Source organism: Blastocystis sp. subtype 4, assembly GCF_000743755.1.
Source record: "Blastocystis sp. subtype 4 strain WR1 chromosome Unknown seqid_0057, whole genome shotgun sequence".
In the NCBI taxonomy this organism is placed as follows: domain Eukaryota; class Bigyra; order Opalinata; family Blastocystidae; genus Blastocystis; species Blastocystis sp. subtype 4.
The window spans coordinates 25,354-44,154 of record NW_014569490.1 but is presented as its reverse complement, the minus strand read 5'-3'; the positions used below and the strand labels follow the sequence as shown (position 1 = coordinate 44,154).

At 41.3% G+C, this 18,801-nt stretch overlaps 11 protein-coding genes across 11 annotated transcripts; 6 read left to right on the top strand and 5 right to left on the bottom strand.

Annotated features, from left to right (window-relative positions):
• Window positions 1-569: 569 nt before the first annotated feature.
• JH06_1474 (hypothetical protein) lies at window positions 570-1,278 on the top strand (the record flags this gene model as incomplete). The annotated part of the gene is made up of 3 exons (XM_014673136.1): window positions 570-738; window positions 769-910; window positions 948-1,278. The coding sequence occupies 3 exons, from the start codon at window positions 570-572 to the stop codon at window positions 1,276-1,278; spliced, it is 642 nt and encodes a 213-aa protein (XP_014528622.1).
• An 897-nt stretch (window positions 1,279-2,175) lies between these two features.
• JH06_1473 (glycosyltransferase-like protein domain-containing protein 1-like protein) lies at window positions 2,176-3,455 on the bottom strand (the record flags this gene model as incomplete). The annotated part of the gene is made up of 7 exons (XM_014673135.1): window positions 2,176-2,386; window positions 2,417-2,610; window positions 2,641-2,823; window positions 2,859-3,107; window positions 3,131-3,272; window positions 3,303-3,396; window positions 3,428-3,455. The coding sequence occupies 7 exons, from the start codon at window positions 3,453-3,455 to the stop codon at window positions 2,176-2,178; spliced, it is 1,101 nt and encodes a 366-aa protein (XP_014528621.1).
• A 157-nt stretch (window positions 3,456-3,612) lies between these two features.
• On the top strand, window positions 3,613-5,388 carry JH06_1472 (hypothetical protein; the record flags this gene model as incomplete). Its single annotated transcript, XM_014673134.1, has 1 exon — window positions 3,613-5,388. The coding sequence occupies one exon, from the start codon at window positions 3,613-3,615 to the stop codon at window positions 5,386-5,388; it is 1,776 nt and encodes a 591-aa protein (XP_014528620.1).
• Window positions 5,361-6,247, bottom strand: JH06_1471 (wd-40 repeat-containing protein; the record flags this gene model as incomplete). The annotated part of the gene is made up of 4 exons (XM_014673133.1): window positions 5,361-5,568; window positions 5,599-5,642; window positions 5,672-5,953; window positions 5,984-6,247. 4 exons carry the CDS (start codon window positions 6,245-6,247, stop codon window positions 5,361-5,363), a joined length of 798 nt encoding a protein of 265 aa, XP_014528619.1.
• Window positions 6,248-7,229: 982 nt separating this feature from the next.
• Window positions 7,230-7,904, bottom strand: JH06_1470 (hypothetical protein; the record flags this gene model as incomplete). Its single annotated transcript, XM_014673132.1, has 3 exons — window positions 7,230-7,359; window positions 7,391-7,580; window positions 7,610-7,904. 3 exons carry the CDS (start codon window positions 7,902-7,904, stop codon window positions 7,230-7,232), a joined length of 615 nt encoding a protein of 204 aa, XP_014528618.1.
• Window positions 7,905-8,640: 736 nt separating this feature from the next.
• On the top strand, window positions 8,641-10,697 carry JH06_1469 (hypothetical protein; the record flags this gene model as incomplete). Its single annotated transcript, XM_014673131.1, has 9 exons — window positions 8,641-8,778; window positions 8,837-8,923; window positions 8,954-9,033; window positions 9,062-9,163; window positions 9,194-9,605; window positions 9,635-9,723; window positions 9,752-9,804; window positions 9,844-10,093; window positions 10,124-10,697. 9 exons carry the CDS (start codon window positions 8,641-8,643, stop codon window positions 10,695-10,697), a joined length of 1,785 nt encoding a protein of 594 aa, XP_014528617.1.
• Window positions 10,698-10,732: 35 nt separating this feature from the next.
• On the top strand, window positions 10,733-11,746 carry JH06_1468 (alpha beta hydrolase domain-containing protein 11; the record flags this gene model as incomplete). Its single annotated transcript, XM_014673130.1, has 5 exons — window positions 10,733-10,757; window positions 10,803-10,926; window positions 10,958-10,985; window positions 11,018-11,224; window positions 11,273-11,746. 5 exons carry the CDS (start codon window positions 10,733-10,735, stop codon window positions 11,744-11,746), a joined length of 858 nt encoding a protein of 285 aa, XP_014528616.1.
• Window positions 11,747-12,126: 380 nt separating this feature from the next.
• JH06_1467 (methyltransferase-like protein) lies at window positions 12,127-13,074 on the top strand (the record flags this gene model as incomplete). Its single annotated transcript, XM_014673129.1, has 4 exons — window positions 12,127-12,286; window positions 12,372-12,825; window positions 12,857-12,974; window positions 13,009-13,074. The coding sequence occupies 4 exons, from the start codon at window positions 12,127-12,129 to the stop codon at window positions 13,072-13,074; spliced, it is 798 nt and encodes a 265-aa protein (XP_014528615.1).
• A 290-nt stretch (window positions 13,075-13,364) lies between these two features.
• Window positions 13,365-13,804, bottom strand: JH06_1466 (ribosomal protein L28e; the record flags this gene model as incomplete). Its single annotated transcript, XM_014673128.1, has 3 exons — window positions 13,365-13,463; window positions 13,494-13,650; window positions 13,683-13,804. 3 exons carry the CDS (start codon window positions 13,802-13,804, stop codon window positions 13,365-13,367), a joined length of 378 nt encoding a protein of 125 aa, XP_014528614.1.
• Window positions 13,805-14,568: 764 nt separating this feature from the next.
• Window positions 14,569-16,473, top strand: JH06_1465 (arginine--tRNA cytoplasmic-like protein; the record flags this gene model as incomplete). Its single annotated transcript, XM_014673127.1, has 5 exons — window positions 14,569-14,679; window positions 14,715-14,874; window positions 14,896-15,532; window positions 15,560-15,968; window positions 16,000-16,473. The coding sequence occupies 5 exons, from the start codon at window positions 14,569-14,571 to the stop codon at window positions 16,471-16,473; spliced, it is 1,791 nt and encodes a 596-aa protein (XP_014528613.1).
• Window positions 16,474-17,641: 1,168 nt separating this feature from the next.
• JH06_1464 (aspartate carbamoyltransferase) lies at window positions 17,642-18,597 on the bottom strand (the record flags this gene model as incomplete). The annotated part of the gene is made up of 4 exons (XM_014673126.1): window positions 17,642-18,167; window positions 18,196-18,250; window positions 18,282-18,522; window positions 18,562-18,597. 4 exons carry the CDS (start codon window positions 18,595-18,597, stop codon window positions 17,642-17,644), a joined length of 858 nt encoding a protein of 285 aa, XP_014528612.1.
• Between the last annotated feature and the right edge of the window lie 204 nt (window positions 18,598-18,801).

Here is an 18,801-nt window from a genome sequence, read left to right as displayed (position 1 = left end):
TTCAAGTACTCTTTCCACTTCATTCTCCATTCTACTCCATTCATCTTCTTTGATATTGATTCAACATTATCTACACTCATATTCTTATTATCAATCATTCTTTCTATCTGATAAAGATAATATGATATTCAGTTCGATGATACCTAAAACTGATTCATGGGAATCAATTCATCAACCCAAGTTACAAACTAATAGAGTATCAGTATTCCAAACTGATACTTCTATGAAATGATGAGTGTTTATTCACAGATTTAGTAATCCGATTCGTTTTGATTCCCATATATTGAACCCTTGTTTCATCGTAAATAATTAATTTCATTCAATTTACCATCAAATAAATCACTCAAACAAACAATTTGTTTACATCACACTACCACATCTCTTCTCATATCAGCCATATTATTCTACTCACTTCCTTTTTCTTATTAGCATTTCTTGCACGCTACTTACGAAGATTACATCCTCACTCACAATCAAAGATGATATATGGACAACAGTTACCGAGTATTTACCACAAATACAATTTCATTCTTTTTGGGACCAGATTTGAGTATCTCTAAAAAACAAGAATGGAGAGTTCAATTGATTGGACATCCGTTGATATGCTAGTATCTCAACTGACGGAAGTATTGAGTCCTCAAGAGGATGCTGAAACCGTCCAAGAAGCTGTCTCGATCTTAAACAATGAACGAGATGCGTTTCATCATGCTGAAGAATCGTTATGTGGATTAGCAAAAGGTTTTCAGTGATATCTCTCCTTGATCATAGATTTGCAAGCAGAAGCAGATGAACAGGAAAGTGCTGTAGAATTATCTAGAGTGATTGAAGAACAACGCGAACAGTTGGAGCAATTGAAGAAGGAACGAGATGCTTCCAAACAACGATTGGAGAATGGACGTCGTGATATTTTGTATGTTTTGGTTATTGCTATTTATTTACAGAACTAGAGAGGCAGATATTGCTCGTTTGGAAGAGGAGTATGTGGCACTTGCATCCAAGTGTGAGAAGGCAAAAGAAGAGGCAAATAAAACAAAAGAAAAGATTAAGTTGAGTTTTGGAAGAGGAGTGAAGTGTAGAAAGATATTTGTTCTATATCATGAGTTCTCAAAGATCAAATGGGACTACTCGAAGCCTACGGTAGCAGGAATCCTTACACGCACCAAGTTTAGCGATGTCATTGATTTCGAGATTGATCCAACAGGAAAGTCTGAGTACGATATTGCAAATACGCTATGGGATCTGATGGAAGGAGAAGAGGATCGTGTTCTTGTTCAGTAGTTTGTATCATTTATTGCATTTCTGTTTTTTTCATACATTGTTTGTGGCTATATGAATGGTTCATCGGAATTACGCTCTCAGGGTGGACTTGAGACTATTCAAGCACAGTTGCAAAATGCACTTCGATTATGTCAAAAACAGTCAATACAATATCATAAATTAATGGAAGAATCGTTAGGAGAGCTCATGGATTATGCTAACACTGTAACACAATTAACGTAATGCATTTGGGTTTTCTTCATAATAGATATGTTAATTCGGACAATTGGGGCGCTTTGACACCTTTCATGGATTTCCATACAGAGATTTTCGAGAGAGTAGGACAGTAATATTATATTACCCTGTAGATTCAGCTGGATATTCTGGATAAGGAAAACAAGTGTCTAGAGACTCTGAAACGGTTTGTAGATTATTTGCATCAATTTCTATATAGAATAATGTAATCACTCAAATGACATTAGAAGTTGGAAAGATAAAGTATGTTCGCAAATCCTTACAACAGAACCGAACTGATTTGAATCTTGAGATGGTTTATATTCTAAATGGACTATCAACAATTAATGATATTGAGACTATCGTTGATTTGCTCGTTACGAGTTTCCAGAAGGATGCAGTTATGCGAAGAGATATTGTAAGAGATATACAAAATGCTACCGCCGATCAAATGGGTGTATATGCATCTGCTTGGAAATATGGTCCATTGCTTGACCGAGAGATTGAACAACGTTTTCGATCCCTTTTGGAGAATGAATTGTAAGTTTGTTTTCTGGATACACTCTTTATTTGTTATTCAAAATGAGTTTTTTCAGGTCCGAAGTAGTATAGTGGTTAAGTATTTCCGCCTGTCACGCGGACGACCGGGGTTCGATTCCCCGCTTCGGAGTTTTCTTTTTATCTTTAATAAACACTGAATTCCGTTGTAGTGTTGAATATCACCTGGTCCCAATTCTTCTTTTGATTCTTCCAAAGATACTGACGAAATTGATTCACATCAGCACGAATATCACGTAAACGGACTTTCTCAGGTCGCAGACACAGATCTTTCAGTATCTTGCGCAATTGAGAATGAGTATTATACAAATGATCTCTAGCGAATAATTCCACATAACTACCTCTTGTTCAATTAGAAATGACTTACGATAGCCGATTTGGACAGATACAATAGCAACCCAAGAGAGCAGCCTCAATTACCGAGACTCCAAAAAATTCGTGAATAGCCGTAGATACACAAATGTCGGCTTGACTCAAGACTGAATAATAGGCTTCTTTCGATTCCGCATATCCAAAATGAAGAATGTGATCCTTCAACACATCCTTTGCCTTCTCAAAGATCTAACCTGATCATCAACCTAACAAAGCTACTTCAGGGACCTCACCATAGGATTCTCCTAATACTGATAGAGAGAAACACACATGAGATGCATGTAACTCAAACAACACAGAAAAGAAGGATTCCGGATCTTTATCATACTCCCAACGATGATTCCAAACAATATGTAAGGGAGATTTCTTATCAGATATTGTTTTATCAATAATCAGAGAATTCTCTATCTATCGTGTCAATTTTCTTCGTCTTTTACTTGGATAGGAAAGTAGAGTACAGAACATTTTGACTCGATACGTTGACGGATATCCTTTGGTTGCTTATCAGGAGATCGGTTGATGAAAGGAAGAAGGGAGTCCAAAAAGGAATTCATATTCCATTGGGAATTAAATAGTACAACATCTGCAACCAGACAGGACAGAATCTGGTTCCATCCAAACTGATAATCACGTTCCTCTTCCTTGGTGGTCGGGTAATTTAGTTGATTCTCGTGAAAGTACAAAATCTACAGTAAATAACCAAACATACAATAACTTTCCGGATCCTGAAGAACTCTGGTCGTAAAGCAAGGAAATCACACAAATTGAATGTACTTGTTGCAAATAGAGTATCTCCGTCTTTCACAGATTGAGCTTCGGTGAGTTGATCAGCAAGTAGTAAGCCACCCGTTCTATGATACTAGGTGTATAGAATTCAATACCTCATTTTCCAATGCCATTTCTTCCCCGGCAATGAGATCACTTTCGTTTGGTACTCTCTCTCCAACAAATCAACTAACTGCTTGTGAGATCCCCCTGGATATGATTCTCACAGGCCAACTCTCACCATTGAATGCTTCCAGAACAAACAACATAAACTGTTGACCTGATCCACTATTACACGGAGGTGTAATCAACGACTGGTATTTCTATGAGAATGCAGAGTTGCGCCAACTGTGGGAATTAAAGGGGGAAGCCCAATTAGCCGTAATGAAACTCCCAGATGAATGGTAATACTACAAACAAGATCAAATGAGTTTTCGACCCAATTATTCTAAGAAGTCTGACAGCGAGGAGAAGAAAGTAAGACCCTTCCCTTTCCGTAAGCATGGTTTCCGCAAGATTGAAGTAACTGAGGAGGAGAAGGCAGCAATGGCTATGACTGATGTCCCTGATATGGAAAATGTTGATGGAATCATTCGTTATGACGTTGCTGACATGTTGAAGCTTCGAGAGGCTAATACAAAGATGCCTGAAATGCCCAACGAAGACTGTGTTATTGGGTATGAGAGATTATCGGAGATGTTGAAGGAACAAGCTGACTTGATTGCTGAAAAAGAGCAAGTCATTCCTGCTGCTACTGAATTCCCTACGGAAGTGCCCGTCACTGCTCGTGTAGATTCCCGTGTTCGTGGTCTTCGCAACATTATGAATCAGTTCACTCTGGACAATCCCGAGTTGATTACTGATATGCTATACAACAACATAGATGGATATATTGAGGAGTCCGAAGTCCTTCAAAGTGCTATCGAGTCGATAATCAATCGTTGTTGTACTGAGGCCTTGTACTGTGATGCATTTGTGGCTGTTCTCCGTGTGGTTGTTGAGAAGATGACCGAGAAGCAGAGACGTTTGTTCCTGACGTGTCTGTTGACCTGTTGTCAGGCTAAGTATGAGGAGAAGGAGCCTGAGGAGGAATGGAGTAAGATGGAAGGAGAGATGGCAGCTGAAGCACGAGTCATCTACCAGAATGCTCGTTGTGGATTCTTCCATTTCTTGGGCGATCTGTTTGTGAATGAGATGATACACGAAGAAATCATTCTGAGTATATTGATTGAGATGTCTCATGGCTATCCCAAACAGCACGATAAGATACGATATGTGTTGGCTCTGGTCCGTACAATTGGTTCATTCATGGAACGTGAGACAGCTAACAAATTAACAATTGATGAGATCTTCCGTACTTTACATCTGTGGCAGGAGGAAGGTATTCTTCCTGAAGAGATGATTGATGAGATCCGTTCTCTGCGGGATCTGAAGGATGCCAAGTGGGTAATCACTGTGGAAGTGGACAAGAACATGGAATCCACTGTCACTGTGGACTGGGAGAAGTCTGTAGCAGGTCGTCGTAAGAATACCAAGAAGGAGATTGCAGAGGAGGAGGCCGAGCAGATCCGTCAGCAAAATGAGTTGACTCTCTTCTGTAAGAATTTGTGGTTGGATTTTGTTCATAACTTTGTTGTGGAGGATGTTGTTGAAGAGGTGGAGAAATTTGATGAGGAGCAGCAGGAAACCTTCCTTCTCTGCTCCATCAAGGCTCTGAGCACATGCTCAGATCTGGAGCAGCGTCGTGCTGCTGTATTGCTGCACCAACTGATGGGGCGTGAAGTGATCTCCAAAGAGGTGTTGAGTCATGTGGTGGAGCGTATACTGAATGACTATGCGAAGATGCGTAAGAATAACAAGAACATGGTAGTGGTTTTCCGTAATCTTTATTTCCTTTTGGTTACTGATGGCATTCTGTCCATTGCAACGATCATCGAGTCGTGGAAGGCGAAGGATCATTATGATGGAGTGCTGGCAGAGCTTGTGTTTGATCTTCTGAATACTTGGAAGAATATTAACAAGGAAGCAGCTGTCAAGTCCTTGGAGGATTTGAAGCTGACCGTTGAACAAGTATTTGTTGGTGGTTGCCCCATTATGGTGGCTGATCGACTCCTTATGAAGCATGGGCTGGTCTTGAAGGATGGGTATATTCACTTTGCTTGTTATGTTTGTTATCAAACATGGTATTTCTTCTTTAGATAAGAAGAGTATTCTTCGAGTATAGGATTCAACTTCCCTTCTTCTGAACTAATATCCACTAACACCATTTCATGAGGTCTCCAGATCTCAACAGTTCCTCCTCCAATCGTCTCACTATCATCTGAAGTTGATGCAATTGTCATAGGTTCATCTGGATTGAAATGCAAATCCGTTACAGCCGTTCTTATCCTCATATCTCTCTCTCATTCCTACCGATGACCCAAGTGACGCAACACCAGATGCTCTTCTACTCCATCCTATACTTCATGCAACCCTCCAATTCTACAGCAAGCAAATCAAACAGATCTATTTCACCTGATGCAGTTCCCACAGCCAAATACCGTGGGTTCTGAGGACAGTAATCCATACACAATACCACTTCATCCAACTCCAGAGTAATCAGCGGTTTTGGGTCATCCATCTTCCTTAGATCCCACACATGTACCTTCTTGTCAGCTCCTCCCGTCACCAGATAGAAGTCGAGATTCGTCGTCACTGCTACAGGATCTGCATGACTGGTGCAAATATTCAACACACAATGAACGTCATCCTCATGTGCATTCTCCAACTATCCCTCAATCTTTCTTTGCATTCCTACCTTGTAGAGGAGTCGTTGTTCTATACAATCCAGAATCAGAATCAGGCCATTTTTTGCAGCCACTGCCACTGTACCTCCCTTGCGATCGAATCCATTAAGAAAAGCAACGTCTTGAATCTCAATAGTGGGAGCAAAAGGAGTCAAATCGAAGATAATGGACTGATAGTTTGTCTTGATCAGTTCCAGGTGTGGGAGAACCCATAAATGCAGATGATTAAGAGCCGAAGCCATCACTACACAGTCTGCTTCCAGACTCTGATTCATTGGAGCACTGGGGATTGTGGGAACGATAACATTATTGGTAGGGGTAGGTGTAGAAAGGGTAGTCTCGCTCTCTATCTTCACTACAGGAGAAGGTACTTCCTGCTTCACCTCCACCAATCCCTTCTTTATTAGAGCCATCTTTGGCAATACTTTCTCTTCATCTGCAGGATCCTTCTTCTGGTCCACTGTTTCTTCTTCCTTCTGGTCCACTGTTTTCTTCCTTCTGGTCCACTGTTTCTTCTTCCTTCTGGTCCACTGTTTCTTCTTCCTTCTGGTCCACTGTTTCTTCTTCCTTCTGGTCCACTGTTTCTTCCTTCTGGTCCACTGTTTCTTCTTCCATCTGATTCACTACTTCTTCATTCATTTGATTCACTGTTTCCTCTTCCTTCTGATTCACCAGTTCTTCCTCCATCTGATTCACTACTTCTTCCTTCTGATCCACCATTTCATCCTCCATCTGATTCACTACTTCTTCCTTCTGATCCACCAGTTCTTCCTTCTGATCCACCATTTCATCCTCCATCTGATTCACTACTTCTTCCTTCTGATCCACCATTTCATCCTCCTTCTGATTCACCATTTCATCCTCCTTCTGATCCACTACTTCCTCCTTCTTCAATTCCTCGGTACTTGCAGGAACTTCCAATCCATCCTTTCCCTTCTTCTGTTTCAGTTGATCCCTCTCTCGTTTCTTCTGTTCACGTCGAAGACGTTCTCGCATTCGGCGTTTTTCCTTCTTCTCCTTCTCAAGCTGTCTCCGTAACTGTTCTCTTAGAAGACGTCTCTCTCGATGGGCAGGGTCTTCAGGATGATCACGACGTGATTTGATAAGTTCACTCCCCTGTCGAGACACTTTGATCATCCGAGAAATCCGTTCTTTATCATTATTTGTATAGGCAGAACAGAACACTGCGAGGGGATAATCATCCAAACTGTCATTGTCACTCACAACCAATCTATATGTCATTTCAAAGCACACAATCTACGTTATATCAGGAATTGTCGCTTCCAGATTATCACGAATTGCACGACAACCTTTATTACAAGATCTCCAGAAATACACATTCTGTTGATTTGAATGTGATATAATCCACATTGTATGAGGAATAGATCTACATTTCGATGGATAAAAGGGATAACTACAATACACGACTGATAATCCCAGGATGTATAATAGACCGAACATTCACAATATTGCGACTCTTTTGAGATTCGCTAAACTTGCCAATAAACCACGCTTGAGTCCCACGTTGTCGAGTAAGTTCGACCATCGAGGTACTAATCGATTCAGGTGTCTTCTTCCACCGTCGGTCATCACTAGTAAATGATCCATCTAGATAGGAGAGTATCAGAACAGAGTACCTGTGTGACTCGTAGAATAGAGAATCTGAGATAATGGAGCTGTAGAAGATGTGTTCTTGTCGTCAGAGACTGGACCCCAACTACAACTAAGACATGGCCACTGCGTGTGATGATGGATGAGAAGATCATAAAGATACTGAGAATTCGACTTCCAAATCTCATATGCAGCATCTTCTTCGTCCGAACCCGCTACGGATGCTTCCACACTAGAATAGTTGTCAGCCTCCTTCTCTGCATCTTCCTCCGTGTTCCTATCATCAGGGTCATCATACGACTCGGCTGAGTCAGATACCATGTGTGTATGAACTGAAAAGTGAACTTGACGACAACTCCCACCTGCTTTCTAGTCAACACAAATATCGATTATTCGGTACGAAAGAACAATTGGAGTTGTGTATATGGATGATTCACTCAGATGGATGATCAAGAACGTAGTCTAATGCATCTCCGTAACTACATTCTAATAAATAAGGGATCTTTTCTATTGTTCTGTGTTTGGGTCGACTTGTGCATCATTCAACTCGTCTTCTAAAATGGTAAGATGTGCTTTCTTGATCATTCTATGACTAATTTGCCATACTATGGTATTATCTCTTTTGAAAAACTAATATGAGTTCACTCTATCTAGTGTATGGATCAAGAGATAACACTTTTTAATGACCCCATTGTTTATAAAAGCTGCAGTCTTTGTACCATAATGAGAGCTCATAAGAGAATGTTAATGGTCATTCATCATTAACTAGACTCCTATTGAGCATGGATCTAGGGATGGAATCACTCTAAAATAACTCCAATGCACTCAAGTAACATTATTCATACCATTCACATCTTAATGACCATCAAATCATTTCGATCTGAAGTTGGTTTCTAGACTGATGTATCTACAATATAGAGTACTGCATATATACACATCAGATTGTTGTTTTTGTATGTCACAATATAGTTGGCATAAATCAAAGGTTTTTCCACCTTTTCAAATCTCATTTTCTGTTTTATCTCACTCTTGTTGTCCATTGAAAGGTATCCATACAATGGAGAAACTTTCAACTGGTAAGCATGCTGTGCAGGAGGAAAAGAGAGAGATTAAACCTTGGAGTGTGGAAGAGAAACGACTATTCTATGAGGCATTCAATAAGCACTATAGAAAGTATTCTCTCATTCATCAAATGGTTAGTTATCGGTCCAAATCTATTATTTATCTAGCTACCATCGCGTAGTAATTCCCAGATACGCCAATTCTTCTATCGGGAGATGAAACGAATTCAGGGCTATCTCGGAAATGCTCAAAGTCTTGTAGATTGGGATGACAAGGATGTATGTGAACATTAGTGTGATTTCATGTAGCATGTGCTTTGCATCTTTAACAGTTATGCTACTCTTGTTCGCAATGGAAATGACATTGCAAAGACAATGAAAAGCAAAAAGTAGAATCGATTGGAAGTTAACATCCAGATACATTGAGAAGTTGCGACACAGTATTGAAAAAATCAATAAACGACATAAATTGGAAGAGTCAAAAAAGAAGGAATTGGAAGAATCGAAGAAAGAGTCCGAGTTGAGCTGGTGACTGTTTTTCATTTCTAGAAATACAGCTAACGGTAAGCAGGATACACCAAAAGAATCTCTATTGCAGCCTCTTCAACTTCCTCCCCGTGTGAGTCGTGTCCCGACCATGGTTATTCGTCTTGTTCCTGCAACTGATCTTCTGGACAACGCCCTACGATCGTATGGCTACAGTCCTCTCCTGGAGCTTACTGTTCGACCCACACTCACAGTCCGATCTCTTTTCGTTCATTTGCGCAGTCGGTGGGAGAAGTTCTGCCAACGAGTTCAAGGAGTGTTCCGACTGGCAATCGCCTCTTCAAGCACAGCAGGTGTATGGGTTGAAAATCGAGTTCAGGGTATTCGCAACCCACCAGAAAAAGTGCCTATTTTGAGTAATACAAACAGCCTTCTATCTTATCGAATGGAGAAGTCAGAGAATGGAACGATGGAAGTAAATGTGATAAATATGTGAGAACGTAGCGTACTTATGGGAACAACGTGTCCAATACCATTGAACAACTCCAAGCAATGGCTGGTAGTACTGATATAATGAAGCTTACAGTGGAGTTGTATTCAAGGAGATGAATGAAAGTATAGTTATTGTGTTGTCTCTCATTCACGACGAGTTCATTCGTTCTTCCTCTCTCCTCGTATACCTTGTATACTTTGATCCTTGGAATCATGGATAGCTGAGAATCCTGCCTATTTCTCAGATCTAGTGGGGATGGCTCAGACGGATGTCTTTAAGCGGGATCTCTTAGGAGATATGGAGCTAGAGGAACCACTTCATCTTGTGTCAGCAAAGGAAGATACTGAGCCTCGAAAAGGAAAGCGGACTCGTCGAACCAGGAAAGAAGGAACCAAACGACGAATCTCCAAGAAAGCTAAGTCAGTAGAAGATCTGACGGGTCCATTAGACGGAATTGAAATGAATATGAGGTGAGTTTAGACAAGAAGAATAAGAACTAGTGTGGCTCCTCCTTCACTTCTCACTTCGTTCACAGATGCTCTTCCTTTTCTCAATAGCAGTGGTCAAGAACCGTTGAAGATTCTTCCTCTTGAACAGACCACGGACTTGAAGGAGACAACGAGTACAGGACCTACTTTTGACAGTTATCTTCATATCCTCAACTCGAATGGATGGTTAGAACGAGATCGAAGTAATCTTGTTGAAGTCTCTGCCAAGTCTGAAGTCCCATCAGATCCTCTTCCTTCCACTCCACGCCTTCCCACATCTGCCACTCTATTCAATCCAGCGATACTATTATCACCCCCACGGTTTGACACAGTGAAGGATACTCGAAGTCGGGGACGTTTCGATAAGATGTTACCTGATATGAATAGCAAGTTATCAAATTTATTCTCTCGAATGATTCAACCTGAAACAAATAGCATCCAAACAGGATTCAGTCTGCCTCCTCTGAGTCCAGTACTACCTGCGCCGACCAAGTCAAAGTCAGATAATGTATCATTCAATAATAGTGAAATCTTTCAAAAGGATGATTCGTTGTGTTTCCCCTTTTCGTTTGACAATCCCATTTGACTTTCCTTTTCTGTTTGTTTTTATTCTCAACGCTGATGCTACAAGCAACTGCTCGAAATAGTACCGTTTCTACTTGTAAATGGGAATGGGAGTGATGATGGTTAGTGAGATTGTTTTCTACATGCCCAGATTTGGCCCTATCCATTATTGATAATCATGCTCCTAGAAATGTCCTGTTCCTTCATGGTATTATGGGTAATCGTCGGAATTGGGGTAACTTTGTGAAATTGTATGTTTTAGAGGATGTCTATTCTGAATAGAGTGAATTCCCGTCTACACAATTCAAATGTACATAGTTTTGTGTCTTTTCTTACATTCAGTACATTACAATGGATTTACCAAGTCATGGAGATTCTCCTGCATGTGACGGCTCCATGTCGATGGAGTTAATTGCACAGAGTGTTTATACCACTCTCCAGAATCATCATCTGCAAGTAGATACGATTATTGGTCATTCGTTTGGAGGCAAAGTCGTTTTGGAGATGATGAAACAGCATCCTCCAGAAGAGCTGCCAAAGAAGGCAATTGTTCTAGACATATCCATGGTCATCTATTATTGAAATCCTTTATTCCAGTCAATGATTGGCCCTATCGAAGATGAAGAATCGATTCATAGTATCAACAAAGTAGTTCGAGCAGTAGATGCAGTGAAACGGCCAATTCCGAATTACACCTACTTAAAGACGGAATTGATGAAGAATGGTTTAACCATTGCTCTTGCTGACTGGCTGAGCACAAGTGTTCGTCGTGATGCCTCTCATCATTATGAATTTGTCTACAACACAGATACGATTCGTGCTATGTTAAAGGTGTATCGACAAGCAGATTACTGGGAGGTTATTGGGAATCCTCCTCCTCACAGTTCTATCCGATTAGTGAGGGCAGAGCAGAACATTCTTTGGACTGAGGATATCGTGGAACGATTGGAGATTCTGGAGAATGATCTTCCGAATCAGTTTAGCACTCGGTTGGTGAAGAATTCTGGCCATTGGTTACAGGTTGATAATCCCGAAGGTTTATTTGAAGCGATTGGAGATATGTTGGTTTAGTTAGTTTATCTGAATGTTTAATTTGTCAACACTCGATTCAACTCAACAGTAGGAACTGAATGAAGGGGTAAATAAGAGGTATGTCACCGAATTGAACAAGTTTCTCGATAATGAGTTGATGTTCAATTTTTATGACCCTTCACTTGTATGTAGTACAGTAATCATGGACATGTTTAGGTCGATTGGATGCAGTTCAAATCGGAGAACAATATTCCAGAGGACATTCAAGAGGTATTGCTGCAGCTCCCTGTGGAGGATCTCTATTCGTTGTTGATTCACAACAAATGTTCTTCTTCTCATCCTTTTCTTCAGAATCTCTGCTCTACACTCTCTAAAATGTCTATATTTTCTCATCTGAAACATCAAATCACACAGTTGGGATGATTGCTGATGTCAATGGTAGAGAAACTCAATCAATAACCCATCTCCAAGGAGTCAAGAAGAAGAAGGCACATGAAGTTCGTCAAATATGCCCTTTTATCCACTCCATTTGGGAGCCTACAGGAATAAAGACAATTGTGGATATTGGTGCAGGACAGGGTTACATTTCGGAGGTTATTCTATGAAATGATACTCATGATCTAGTCTCTAGCGAGGTGGTATTCGTATACAGTGATCGGAGTAGAAACCCAGTTGCAGCTGGTTGAGAAAGTGAATTCGAAGAAATCCTTTGATCGTTTCCACATGGTGGCCTTCAATATCTACAATAAACTTCAAGCTCACTCGCTTGAATCCATTTTATTCAAGTCTCCTGTTTCTTATGGTTTTATTGGACTTCATTGTTGTGGGGATTTGTCTGCCTCTATGTGTCGTCTATTCACAGAATCTGATTCCCATTGCAAGATTCTCTCCTTTGTGGGTTGTTGCTATAATTTGCTGACGACACGCGAAGATTGTGCTGAAGATGTGTACGGTTTTCCTATGAATCCTGAGGTATCGGTTGTATTGAGTCATCGGACACGAAATATGATTGTCCAGAACACCCAGTATGATACAGTGGAAGATCTGAAAGCCACGCTCCAGCGACTTTTCTATCGCTCTCTTCTTCAAGTGGTGATTTGTAAGTTCTTTCCTGAAGAGTTAGAATCTCTATATGTGTTCTTATTGTAGAGAAGATGCAATTCGTTTCCCTGTGGGCCGGCTTCGGTTTGTGTATGGAGAGACTTCGTTTGTGGATTATGTGACATCTTACTTTGCTACAAAGCATCCTGAGGCCTCTGTGCCTTCCGTAGGTAGGATTGACTGATCCGAGTGAGTTGAAGATGTCATTCAGAAGATCGAATGCGACTCAGAACGATCATTTCGGATATTCTCTGGGTTCTTCGTAATACAGAATCTATATCCATGGAATAATACTTGTATGAGTTCTTAACAATACCCTTGGTCAGTTGATCGAATCGCTAATCATCGCAGATCGCGTATTGTATTTGCAAAAGCATGGAGCTCAATGTAGAGTCGATTGTGTATTTGATCGAAAACAGTCTCCACGATGTATGTGTATAACAGCAGTTAAGTAGCGAACAGTACTAAGCAAACAATGATTGTTTCTATAACAAACAAGAAGACCACTTGTTCTCGTAACAACGACATAAACTGCTTAGTGAGCACGACGGAGAGCCTAAATATCATGTACCAGCCACAAAACAACCTTATCGAGGACATTGTAACGAGCAACAGCAAGAGCCTCCATAGAAGGACGATACGATCCCTTCGAGACCTAGAAATCAAAGTCAGACAGAGACCAAACCTCCTTGGCAACAGAAGCAGCACGCTTCACATGAGCCTTCTTAGCCATCTTGCAGGGCTTGGTGGTGTGCTTGGTGGACTTGATGCTCATCATAATGTGCTTTCCCTCACAGTTGACACCCACGGCACGCTTCTGGCAGATTCCCATATGCTTAGGACTAGATATCACTCCAGAGTCTCTGAACCATACGTGTAAGCATTCAAAACGTTCATGTTGTCAGTCGAGAACATGGTGATCTTGCAACCCTGCTTCTGCTTCTTCATGAAAGCACTGTGGTTCTTGATGACATTCCAAACTACTTCAGTGGACATCTATCAAAAATATGAGCACCAGCACAACAAAACACAACTCCACATTCTCAGCTCCCAGACTTCCCAAACAAACTACTTTCTACAAGTACATACTTTGATATTACGAAAACAAGGCCAGTCGGTTTTTCTGTGAGCTGTTCATTTCGCCAAAAACAATTCGAGAGTATTAGGACCATAATAGAGCATTAAACTACCATGAATTTGGGTAGTTTAAACTATAGAAGACCCTATTCTTGTCTTCTTTTCTATTCTTCTTACAATAAAGTATTATACTATTCTGAGTAATGAACCCGATGAAAGATATGAAGAATGCGTGATTCCCTTGTTGGATTCATGATCCCCTAGATGGCCAGAAGTTGTCAATCTGCCTTTTGAGGAAGCAAAAACGATGATCCTCCGAGATAGACCAGACTGCCATGTTCAACAAGTGAAACCTGTACATGTCATGTTGTCAATTTAGTGATGTAGGGTGACCGGATGACCCGTGATCTGGACTTTCAACGTGTTTTTGTCATGACCGAAGGTGATGGTGATTTTAAAGTAATCCATCCTCCTCATTGTGGATAATGGAAAGAATATTCGTTATTATATTGTTTGATATACTATTCGTGGACTAGCAAACCCATGAAGTATTGTTTTTCTTTGTCAATACACCATTCAAATCAACACCGCTTCTCATTACTCCTAATACCATTCCTAATAGTCCTCCAAAAATAACCGCGTTTTTCTTTTGTTCATGAAAACGCAGAAAAGCAAAGAATACGATGGCTGAAATAGTCGAAGGAATGTCCCTGATCTCCAGCGTCACCCTTCTTTTTTCGAAGGCGATTGCTGCAGCTTTCCCTGAGATTGCGATTACACCTGCAGAAACACTGGTACATGATCCTGTTGAAAGGAGGTGATGTTTTAGGTCGCTCAGAATACGAATCTGAAAATGAAGCATGACTATCAGTGTAATGCAGCTATGGGTTTGTGTAAGAAACTCCAGGCCAAATTGGGAAAGGACAATGCTCCCAAGAATCCTCGTGAGTGTGCTCAGAAGATCATTGACAACATGCCTAGTAGCGATGGTGCTTCGACTTGATTTGTAGCCAGTTCTATGATCGAGAAGGTTGAGATGGCTGGTCCCGGCTTCATTAACATGTATCTGAAGAAGGAATGGGTCTCGGAAAGTGTCAAGAAGATTCTCTTCCGTGGTTGTATTCCTCCCCCTGTAGAGCGCAAGCGTGTGGTTGTTGACTACAGTTCCCCTAACATTGCTAAGGATATGCATGTTGGTCATCTCCGTTCTACGATCATTGGTGACTGTTTATCGCGTGTCCTCGAGTTCTGTGGTCATGAAGTACTTCGTATTAACCACGTGGGTGATTGGGGCACTCAGTTTGGCATGTTGATTGCTCATTTGGAGGACATTTCTCCCGATTTTGAGAATAACCCTCCCTCGATTGAAGATCTGACCGTATTCTACAAGCAGGCAAAGCAAAAGTTTGATGAGGATGAGGCCTTCCGTGATCGTGCCCATCAAGAAGTAGTGAATCTGCAGAGTGGAAAGGAGAAGAATATTCGGATGTGGAAAATGCTTTGCAGTGCTTCGGAACGACTGTTCAGTAAGGTGTATAAGATGCTGAATGTGGATCCTCGTCTGAAGATGATGGGCGAATCATTCTACAATCCCTTACTCCCTCAGATGGTGAAGGAACTCGATGAGAAGGGTCTTTTGAAGGAAGAGTAAGATTGAGATGGGAATAATGACAGTAGCAATGGAGCAAAGGTTCTGTTCCCAAAGGGATTTGATGCTCCGCTCATCATTCAGAAGAAGGATGGTGGCTTTGGATATGATGGCACAGATATGACTGCTTTGAAGTATCGTATCCAGGAGCTGAAGGCTGATTGGCTCATCTATGTGGTTGATTCTGGCCAGGCTCTGCACTTCCAGCAAGTATTCGAAGCAGCTCGTGAGGCCGGTTGGGTTGGAGATGTCCGTTTGGACCATGTAGGCTTCGGAGTCGTACAGGGAGAGGACAAGAAGAAATTCAAGACTCGAGCAGGCAAGAGTGTTCGTTTGGTAGATCTTCTGGATGAGGCCCGTGAACGTGCTACCGCCATCATGAAGCAACGTGTGGCTGATGGAGTTAGCAGTCTGGAGAATGAGAATGAGATTGAAGTGAGTGATGAGAGCAAATGCTGAGAAGTAGGAATCAGCAGCACAGCTGGGATACGGAGGTGTGAAGTACTTTGATTTGCGTCAGAATCGTGTGAGTGATTATGTATTTAACTTCGATCGTATGTTGTCTCCTGATGGTGATACGAATGTGTACTTACAGTATTCTCATGCTCGCTGTATGTCGATTCTGCGAAAGGCTCCTGAGGATGTGGAATCACTGAAGGAGCACACGACGATCACATTGGAACATCCTTCAGAATGGGATTTGGCTTGTTTCATCCTGCGTTTCAGTGATGTTTTGGAGCAAGTACCAAATGATCTCATGCCTAATCGTATCTGCAAGTATATCTACGATCTGAGTATCAAGTTGAATGGATTCTATCGTGATTGCCGTGTGATTGGAACTCCAGAACAGAATAGTCGTCTGTTATTGATTGCAATTGCAGAGCGTGTGATGAGACAGGGATTCGATCTGTTGGGAATTGTGACGTTGGATAAGATCTAAGAGAGTGTATTGGAATAAACAATGGATTAATCTGTTTCTTCTAAAATGACTTCATGATTCTGGAGTTTTGTTGTATATAATTGTCGAAGTAGTATGTTTGGATCTGAACTTGTTCCTTGAACTCCATAGAAATGTAAGCACTGTTCCAGCAACTTCACCATTACATCTAAAAACTCTTCTTTCAATTCTTTATCTATCAATTCAATCACACACTGACGTCGTTGAGCAAGAGTTCTAAGGTATCAAACATCCTTATTTCTACTTGGGAGGATCAATCTGATGAGTCTTCAGAATGGAGCGAAGCATAGTTGATGAACAAAATGGATACTTTACATTGAATACATCCACAGCAGAGAGATGTCTTCTGGACAAGTCACCAGTCATGCTATCCACAGCTATCTATTAGTTTCTCTCAATTCAGTACGGATCAAATGTTCCACCATGTAGGTCTCCACAGCCTGAATACACGCTTCACGACTAGCATTATACTTGAGGTTGAGAGCATGGGAAGCCATAAACGCGTGCAATTCCTTGTTTGTCATTATTTGCGGAATGAGACTTTCTCCTGCCATGACCAGATCTGTTGAACGTCTTCGAATAAGAATGTCATTATGTGTGTACTTGATCGAAAGCACAAAATTGTAAAATGATTCGATCGTCTCATCATCGATATCACTATGTTCAATCCCCATACTCATCAGTTTCGTTCGCATGTCATCCTTCCACATACTCATGATTTCCTGCTTCACAGAATCAATTCTCTTCCCAGTATACGTAAGATTCAAACGGTCTGCTTCTGCTTTAAGTGCTTGATTGGTCAACTAAGAATCACTCCTTCTTATAAACAATACGTCGTTGATTCGACTTGGTCGACGTATTATCGAAGCAATAGGAGGTGTCTACATGTGATCTAGCGATACTTGACTCACCGATTGATCAAAACTACAAACTGCAAGTTTTCCACTGAACGAGACATGCTTCGTAGACGAGTTCTCGTTTGATTTTTTGGTTTTGTCCAAATTCAACTGTCTCTCCTGAGCTAACCGTTTCTTTGCAGCAGCGACAAGTAGTCTCCTCCGTACATAACGTAGAGGATACAGCATACTTAGGAATTCAGAAAATGTGTTCAATTAAACAGAAGTTAAGTCTTAAAGAAGTAGAGAAGTAATTAGAGTTCAATCTCAAACACAGCGTTGGCAGTACCCGTGACAAGCGAAATAAGAGCCATCCGAGTATACATGCCATTTTCCATTTCTCGGAAGAAGGCAGCTTGAGGCATTTCATCAACCTCCTCCAGAATCTCTCCTACGCGAGGTAGAGGATGCATCACACGCATTGTCTCCTTTCCCTTCAGAACGGTCATCTTATCAATCACATAAACCCCCTTGTACTTCAAATACTCTTCTTGTGTAGCAAAACGCTCCTGTTGGATACGTGTCACATACAGGATGTCTGTTTCCTTCAGGATCGCATCTGTAAGTTGTTCGCTCTTCTCTTGCTTCACTCCGCGACTGGCAAGATCGTCAACAAAGGCTTGAGGCATCTGAAGACTCTCAGGAGCTACATAGTTCAACTTCACGTTGTAGAAGCCGAGAAGGTACGAAAGAGAATGAACCGTACGACCATACTTCAGATCACCAACCATAGTCACCACGATATTATCGAGATGACCAAGTTCATTGAAGATTGTGAACCTTTGTAATATCCTTACATCAATTGTACATGTCTAAAAGGGCTTGGGATGGATGTTCGCCTGCTCCATCACCGGCATTGATCACTAATGTCTCAAATGAACCAATTTACATTACAAGGCTTCTTCACAAACTTGGCAGCCAACTTGGCAGCACCTGTTTCAGGATGACGAAGTACTAAAACGTCAGAGTAGCACTCTACACATCTCATCGTGTCCTGGAGTGTCTCTCCTTTCTTAGTCGATGACGTTCCTTCCTGGATCGTAATCACTTTTCCTCCAAGTCTGGAGAAGGCAGCATTGAACGATGAAGCAGTACGCGTCGAAGGCTCCAAAAAGACATTGGCCATGACGCGATGCTAAATCTAAGATCCCAAACCAAAACATGCATCCAAAACGTCGCAGCCGCCTTTCTTCGCAACGAGCTCCTTCATACGAGTGGCAACAGCCAGAACCTCCTCCACATTCTGCTTTGTGAAGTCCTTAACAGAGATCACATTCTTTCCCTTCCACGACGAATAATCGTACTAGAGGATAAAACCAGTCTTCAGCAATCTACAGGCATTCCTATCCAACTCAAATACGAAAGTAATTGTTCTAGAAGGTCAAAAATCGAAGCTTTTTGGTTAGTTTTGTCT